This window comes from Chiloscyllium plagiosum, chromosome 34, assembly GCF_004010195.1.
Source record: "Chiloscyllium plagiosum isolate BGI_BamShark_2017 chromosome 34, ASM401019v2, whole genome shotgun sequence".
NCBI classification, from domain to species: Eukaryota; Metazoa; Chordata; class Chondrichthyes; order Orectolobiformes; family Hemiscylliidae; genus Chiloscyllium; species Chiloscyllium plagiosum.
The window spans coordinates 18,339,040-18,347,950 of NC_057743.1; the positions used below are offsets into that span (position 1 = coordinate 18,339,040).

An 8,911-nucleotide genomic window follows, 5' to 3' on the forward strand; every position below is an offset into this window, starting at 1 on the left:
GGAGTGGCAGATTGAATTTAATTTAGATAAATGTGAGGTGCTGCATTTTGGGAAAGCAAATCTTAGCAGGACTTATACACGAAATGATAAGGTTCTAGGGAGTGTTGTTGAACAAAGAGACCTTGGAGTGCAGGTTCATAGCAACTTGAAAGTAGAGTGGCAGGTAGATAGGATAGCGAAGAAGACATTTAGTATGCTTTCCTTTATTGTTCAGAGCATTGAGTATATGAATTGGGAGGTCATGTTGCGGCTGTACAGGACATTGGTTCAGCCACTTTTGCAGTATTGCTTGCAATTCTGGTCTCCTTCCTATCGGAAGGATGTTGTGAAACTTGAAAGGGTTCAGAAAAGATTTAGAAGGATGTTGCCAGGGTTGGAGGATTTGAGCTATAGGGAGAGGCTGAATAGGCTGGGGCTGTTTTCCCTGGAGCGTTGAAAGCTTAGGGGTAACCACATAGAGGTTTATAAAATCATGAGGAGCTTGGATAGTCTTTTCTCTGGGGTGGGGAAGTCCAGAACTAGGTTTAGGGTGAGAGCGGAAAGATATCAAAGGGACCTAAAGGGCAAACGTTTTCACGCAGAGGGTGGTACATGCATGGAATGAGCTACCAGAGGAAATGGTGGAGACTGATACAATTACAGCAGTTAAAATGTATCTGGATGGGTATATGAATAGGAAGGGTTTAGAGGGATATGGGCCGAGTGCTGGCAAATGGAACTAGGTTAGGTTGGGATATGTGGTCGGCATGGACGTGTTGAACCGAAGGGTCTGTTTCCATGCTGAACGTTTCTATGACTGCATGACTCTAAGATTTATAGCTCAGGTATAATGATAAGTTTGTAAGCTAGCCCAGCTCAGCGAGCAAACAAATCTTCTCAAAAATTGTTAACACATATGGGCGCTAAAACTGGCTTGAAGATGGGAAGCAAATCTTCCAGCTCAGCAAGCTAATTTACATTCATGTCTGTCTCATGGCTTGAAAGGATCCTGTATGCAATGAGTTTGGACTCTCCCAAATTTTCAAAGGGTATTGTACTACAGGACAAACCTATGCTTAATCCAGCACAATTACTGACAGTTTTTGACAGCTAACATGGGCAATGGAATATATCTTGAGTGGTTAAGAATCATACTCAGCTCAGATAAATTGGACATGTACCAGGTTTAAATGCCCTTTCACCATGTGTATGTGGTGAAACAAAGAGGACCGTTTGACTGAGGAGGTATCCTGATTGGATTTGATTCCAACCTCAGCCAGCATCACTCTGGGCACATCTGTCCACCTACAGCACTGAGTGCATTTTCCAAACAGGGCTGCCTGCATCATCACCTGGGCCAGGAACTGACCTTAGAACCTACCCAGGCAAAAGTGTCAGGGGCCAGTTGTCATTCGGAGCAATTGCCCTAACTAATGTGACTAATGGGCTCTTCCCGGTCAAGTCGGCTAAATCATGCAGCACATTCATTTAGTGAGCACTTCTGTCCTCCTTCAGGCTTTGTTTGTGTTCTTGGCTCCAGGCCGAGTATCGGAAGAAGATGATGCAGGAGAAGCTGAAGAAGAAAGATTATGAGATCGAAACTCTGAAGAGAGAGCTGAGGAAGCAGGACCAGGAGCTGTGTGACACCACCACACAGCTCGTCAACCTGCAGAACGCAATGGTAAGTAGGCACCTTGTACTAGATTTACAGAAAACTCAATGCAGGGTTGAATGTTTGTCTGTTAGTCTATGCATACAACTCAGCAAAATTAAACTGTTTTATGAAGTCTAAGCTTTTCCCAGATTGAAGCTCAGACTGAAAGAAGTGAAGGCTCCTTTCCACGCAGTTAGTTGGGGAAAGCTTGTAAAATGAGTTCAGAGTAACTTTTATCCAGTTAGAATTTTATAGAATCCCTACAATGTGGAAATAGACCCTTTGGCCCAACAAGTCCACACTGATCCTCCGAAGATTAACCCTCTAACCTGTTATCCTATATTTACCCTTGACTAATGCACATATGTGGGCCTGTTTCCACATTGTAGGGATTCTATAACATTCTAACTGGATAAAAGTTACTCCAAACTCATTCTACAAGCTTTCCCCAACTAAGTGCTCGGAAAGGAGCCTTCACTTCTTTCAGTTTGAGCTTCAACCTGGGAAAACCTGAACACTGTGGACAAATTAGCACGGCCAGTTCACAGTCCCAGACCTTGGACTGTGGGAGGAAACCGGAGCACCCGGAGGAAACCCATGCAGACACGGGGAGAATGTGCAAACTCCACACAGACAGTCACCTGATATTGGAATTGAGCCTGGGTCCCTGGTGCTGTGAGGCAGCAGTGCTAACCACTGAGCCACCGTGCCACTCCACATTTTTCAGAGTACTACAGTGGGAGTTATTCCTTCCATCTAACCGTGCTATATATATCCATATAGACTTTGATACAAACACTGAATACTTGAGGTGGAAGGTTCAATTCCCTTTGCTTCAATCAGCATTTAACTCACGTCAGGAACAATATGTTCACCTATCATAAAATCATTGAGGTCATAAATTGAAGGCATCACTGCACTCATTAATTACTCGCTGTGAACTCCAGTCAGTACTCATGACATTGGCTGGGAGGAATTAATGAGCTCAGTCCTGTCAAGGAGCTAAAGGAACAAGTAGTCTTGAATTGATGGGATAATTTGAGCATTTTGTTTATATCTCAACTTGTGTTAATCCAACCCCTTCATACTATTTAGTTCATTGCCAGATAGTGTAATATTTGGTGTTGCTGATTGTATATCTCTGTTGCTTAGCCCAGTTCTCTTCCAGACTGTGTCTTAAAATAATATTTAAGTTAATTGGTAACTATTTGATTTTCAACATGAATCCTGAGGCCATCTAGAGCACAGCTTCTTGAGACAAGTTTTTAAAAGGGAGGATGATGTGACAATTACAGATTAAGATGTACATAAACATTTAGAAACATCATTAACAATTTCCTACTGCCCTACACCAGTGGCAGAGCACTTAGCGATTGTGTACATGGGAAAACAGCCATGGCCACAACCAACAAAGGAAGCTCAAATCCCACTGCTGTTAAGGAGGAGAACTGACCTTTGGCTGTCTATTGATAGAATGTGTTATCTCCATAAAACAAACAAAATTAAACCCATCCCCTTGTATTGAGCAAGTTTATTTTCCAGTAAACTTTAATTAGCAAGTCTCAAAAGGGCACCTCATTGCCATCCTTGGAAGGAGATGTTAGGGGGAACTAGAATGAATTGAGGAGTATTTCAGCCCCAGCTTCAGAGCTGGTTCTGAATTGGCTTATTCACAGAGTCATAGAATCCCTCCAGTGTGTAATCAGGCCATTTGACCCATTGGGTCCACATTGACCCTCCAAAGAACATCACACCCAGACACAGCCCCTATCCTTTCCCTTAAATAATGCATTTCCCATGGCCAATCCACCAAATCTGCACATCATTGGACTGTGGGAGGAAACCAGAGCACCCGGAGGAAACCCACGCAGACGCTGGGAGAATGTGCAATTCACATGGCATTGAAGAGAAATTTCCTCCGCCCATCCTATGACCCTCAACCCATTATCAATTGAGATGCGAGCGAGTCAATATTAAATTGAACTCCAGCTAGCATGTCTTAACACAAAGAACAGCAAATGTATCTAATAATGTGCCAAGTACGATCATGGAGACCAGGTAAACTGCAGTCGGATGCTAAGCTGAGAGTGTAAATCGCCTGTGCTGTTTTATTGTTCCCTGCAGAGTTCTGTAAATGTCTACATATTATAAAGTGTGGCAGTCTGACAGGAAACAGCAAGATTAGATCAAAAAAACAACTGTTAACATGGGAGACAGACTGAAAAGGAAAAATGAAACTGGTTCATTGAGCTCAATAAGGGAAGTTGCTTTCCACCATGCATATATGACTGCAACAATAGTTTTCAATAATTGCAGCACTCCGAATGAATCAGAGTTCTAATCCAGGTACTTTGCTCAGTTAGTAACTAGTTAGTTAACTATTTGCTGGAATTATTGGTATAATTTGAAAAATGATAAGAATGTGCCATTCAGGGGATATTCAGAATGATGTTCAGGAAAAGACAAACAGGTCAGCGCAGATAGCTCTACATGTGCTGTGATGACTTATACATCACAACATAGTCTGCAACCCCATGCACCATGCACCATCCTGGAAGATACAAACCAACATTTAAAAAACCAGGCCGATTAGCAGGGTGAGGAAATGAACCTTTCTCCTTCACCCTACCCTTCGGTGGTCAAACCTAGTCAAAGAGAACACTTTAACCCTGCTTTATTTAACAAGATACATTCTATTTCTATGAGATGGTCACTACCTCAGCCAGGAACAGCACCAATCCAAGATAAGATTAGATTCCCTACAGTGTGGAAACAGGCCCTTTGGCCTAACAAGTCCACACTGATCCTCTGAATACATCACAACATAGTCTGCAACCCCATGCACCATGCACCATCCTGGAAGATACAAACCAACATTTAAAAAACCAGGCCGTGTTGTCTCTTTTCCCTGTATTCCATAACAAGGTATTTTACTTCCTCTTTACTTCCTCTGAAGAGCAACCCACCCCCCTACATTTACCACTGACTAACCCACCTAACACTACGGGCAATTTAGCACGGCCAATTTACTTAACCTGCACATCTTTGGACTGTGGGAGGAAACCGGAGCACCAGGAGGAAACCCATGCAAACACAGGGAGAATGTGCAAACTCCACACAGACAGTTGCCCTAGGTGGGAATTGAACCCAGGTCTCTGGCATTGTGAGGCAGCAGTGCTAACCACTGAGCCACTGTGCCGCCCACAAAGATGGGCATAATTCAAAGAATTGGTATTCATTTCCTGAGCTGTGAGCTAGTTCAACTGGTTCACTGTTCACTCATTCTGCCCATACAAATTTTAAAAGCATGACCCCAGGTCCTTCTTAACTTATTTAGGTGAAATAATTAGTCAATGTGCGTCCAATCTGGTACATCCAGTCTTTCATTAGCAAGGAAACAGAACATACGGACATGACCTCAGATGCTATATTTAGAAAGAAGATAATTGCATTTTGATTTTTAAAAAATTAAATGAACTAATCAATCTTTAAGGGAATAAATAATCAAGTCCTGACAGATTACATCCAAGCGTTTTAAAGTATCTAGAGAGAAAAGAACAATGATATTACTGTACATATTTAACTCTTCATCCAAGTAAGTTATACTTCCAGAAGATTGACGGATAGCTAATGTTTCTCTGTGTTTAAGCAGAAGGCTAGAACCTGACTAAGAAACAATAGATCAGTCAGCTTCATATAGGAGGAGAAATAATGGAATTCCTACAAGAGGAGAGAAATAGAAAGACATCTCAAATGCAAAACTATAATAATGAATTGTCCAAATGGATTTCAAAAAGAAAAATCTTACCTAACTGAACTCAGTTAAGTTTTTGAAGAGGTAACAGAGAGACAGAGAGATAATCAAAGCATGTTTTTATCTAATTTGTCCAAAATCTATCGTACCACAAAATAGACTAATGAACATGGCTTGAGAATGCAGAGTCAGGGAACGAGTCACAGAATGGATACCTAACCAGCTTTAACCCAGGAAGCAGAGAGGAGGGTAAACATCTTTAGTGAATAACACACTGGAACATCAAAATGTCTCCATTCCGTACTGGGTGTAATTGTTTCTTTGCAGGATATATGGACATTTAACCTGCCCATGTGCATGAGCCCAACACCTTTTATATTTCTGGTTACCCAGCATGTCACATGTACTCTACAATCCAAGCTCAGTTATCTCAGTATTGTTTGGATTTTGGAGGTTGTTCCCCTCAAAACTACATCTAGATCATTAATGCAAATAGTAAACAGTAGCGTCCTAAATCCAAACCACATGGATACCACTAGCAATTGGTCTCCAAGCAGATCCAAATTCATTGACATCCATTTTTCTATCTAAGACTATTTACCCAATTATTGATCCATTGTAGCAGATAATGCTTTATGAAGGCAGTGACTTTTGTCACACCATGTCACGGAGCATGAAAGATATCCAGGTTCTTTCCAGCTCGATGCTGGGTTCCCTGAATTTCAGAAAGGCTCTGCGAGCTGTCTACAGCTGCCTATTGTTAGGATCTCCGTGGATACCGCTATTCAGACTTTCAATTATTAACTGTAAGAATTACCCTGCAAGATTTCACTTTTAAACAAAATGTTGCCAACTAAGATTTAAACAAATTATGTACTATTAAATAATAATTCAAAAACACTACATCTTTAAATACGAAAACCTCACTTGAAAGCTTTCAGTTTTACTTTTATTTCCATCCAAGAATTCCTCCTTGTCTTGAGGGTTCTTTCACTTTCCCTGAGGTCAAACCAAGTTGTGCCACAGCTCTCAGGAATTCACATTGATTCTCCTCAGCTTCGCTGTTATTCTCGAAGGTGGGAGATTTCCTGAGATCCTTCCACCAGCTAGGTGACCCACCAACTCTACTTGAACGACTTACATTTGTGAGTATCTGAGGTCAAACACAAATCTCATTCCTTTCTTGCTTAGTGAATCCCATCAGAAGATACCCTTGCTTTCTGATGGTCCTCTATGACTGCTGTACAGTTTCTGGCAGATTCTCTTTTTCTCTGGATGTTTCAAAGCTGCTTCCAGGCTCCAGCTAGTTCTTCTCCTAAGTTGGCCTAACTCCCAATTATCTTTTTCTGTAAGAAATTGCAAAAATGATCTATCTCCATGACAACATGGCACACTTGGGAGGTGCGGATAGAGACATAAATAAATTATCTATAATTCCCAAGCCCTTCTTTAAATCTGGGGAACTATATTAATATTTTAAAAGGCTTACAATGGGATCATTCATTGAATAGGTTTCCCACTTTGGACTCTGACCTTATTTAAATTTAGCCCTATGATTTGCAATTATGCTAAATCCATTGCGACTTCCCTCCAAACATTTCTCCATCCCAAACTTCAGTTATATTCCTCAAAACATATGAACTTGTGACTTCATAATTCATAACACTATGTCTAAGGAAGGCATATCATTCCAAGTTTCTGCTCCTAATGCCCATCCTATGGCTCCTGTTTGTTATCAGAGAAGGATAGAATCAGCTTTAACTCCACAATAAAATAGTTCACCAACACCCAGAAATTGCCACATGGGTAAACTGTTGAATGGCTGCTACAATCCCAAGTTGTGCTCAGGCATGTATGAGCACCTGCAGGACAGGAGAGGATACTCGAAATAAAAACAGAAAGTATTCCAGAAACTCCACAGATCTGGCAGCATCTGTGCAGCATTTTCTGCATGTTTCACAATTATAGTCATAGAGTCATAGAAATTTACAGCACGGAAACAGACCCTTTGGTCCAACCCATCCATACTGACCAGATATCCCAATCCAATCTAGTGCCACCTGCCAGCACCCAGCTGATATCCCTCCAAACCCTTCCTATTCATATACCCATCCAAATGCCTTTTAAATGTTGCAATTGTACTAGCCTCCAGCATCTTCTGGCAGCTCATTCTATACACGTACCACCCTTTGGATGAAAAGGTTGCCCCTTAGGTTTCCTTTATATCTTTCCCCTTTCACCCTAAACCGATGCCCTCTAGTTCTGGACTCCCCAACCCCAGGGAAAAGACCTTGTCTATTTATCCTATCCATGCCCCTCATGATTTTATAAAACTCTATAAGGTCACCCCTCAGCCTCTGACGCTCCAGGGAGAACGGCCCTAGCCTATTCAACCTCTCCCTGTAGCTCAAATCTTCTAACCTTGGCAACATCCTTGTAAATCTTTTCTGAACCCTTTCAAGTTTCACAACATCTTTCCGATAGGAAGGAGACCAGAATTGCACGTAATATTCCAACAGTGGCCTATCCAACGTCCTGTACATCCGCAACATGACCTCCCAACTCCTGTACTCAATACTCTGACCAATAAAGGAAATCATGCCAAACATCTTCTTTATTATCCTATCTACCTGTGATTCCACTTTCAAGGAGCTATGAGCCTGCATTCCAAGGTCTCTTTGTTCAGCAACACTCCCGAAGACCTAACCATTAAGTGTATAAGTCCTGCTAAGATTTGCTTTCCCAAAATGCAGCACCTTACATTTATCTGAATTAAACTCCATCTGCCACTTCTCAGCCCATTGGCCCATCTGATCAAGATCTCGTTGTAATTTGAGGTAACCCTCTTCGCTGTCAACTATGCCTCCAATTTTGGTGTCATCGGCAAACTTACTAACTACACCTTATTTTGGAAGGAAGTAGAATACTATTTAAAATGCATTTTTGGAAAAAAACCATGTACTGAAGCAAGTGTGTATTATCCTGTGGCTCGCCCTTTGTTTTCCAGTGTCTTTGTTGTGATTCATGTGGCTGTAACCATTCAAAATGAGAGTGTTCCAGATGATTGTGTGATCTTGCTCTCTGGCCGTATTTTGTAACACAAACCCTTATTCAATGGTCTTCTTTCCCAGGAGATGAAGCGGAGGCAGCTTCCGGAGGAGTGAGCAATTCCAGAAAATGCTGAAGCCGCCATACACTTGTACACATAAATTCATATACACGCACACAAACTCACATAAAAACACACACAAACTCATATACACACGCATAAACTCATACATACACACACAAACTCACATAAAAACACGCACAAACTCATATACACACACATAAACTCATATATACACAGACAAACTCACATAAAAACACACACAAACTCATATACACTCACATAAACTCATATATACACAGACAAACTCACATAAACACACACAAACTCATAAACTTATATATACATACAAACTCACATATACACATGCAAACTCATATATACACACACAAACTCATCTACACACAAACTCATC

At 41.3% G+C, this 8,911-nt stretch overlaps 1 protein-coding gene across 1 annotated transcript in view; it reads left to right on the top strand.

Moving 5' to 3' along the window:
• The window catches only part of LOC122540097 (forkhead-associated domain-containing protein 1-like), a 140,028-nt gene extending 131,373 nt beyond the window's left edge, over positions 1-8,655 (top strand). The window contains exons 28-29 of the mRNA XM_043675407.1: positions 1,520-1,660; positions 8,519-8,655. Of these exons, the coding sequence (XP_043531342.1) occupies positions 1,520-1,660; positions 8,519-8,551 (174 nt within the window). The 3' untranslated portion in view covers positions 8,552-8,655. The remainder of the gene's footprint in view (positions 1-1,519; positions 1,661-8,518) is intronic.
• Positions 8,656-8,911: the final 256 nt, after the last annotated feature.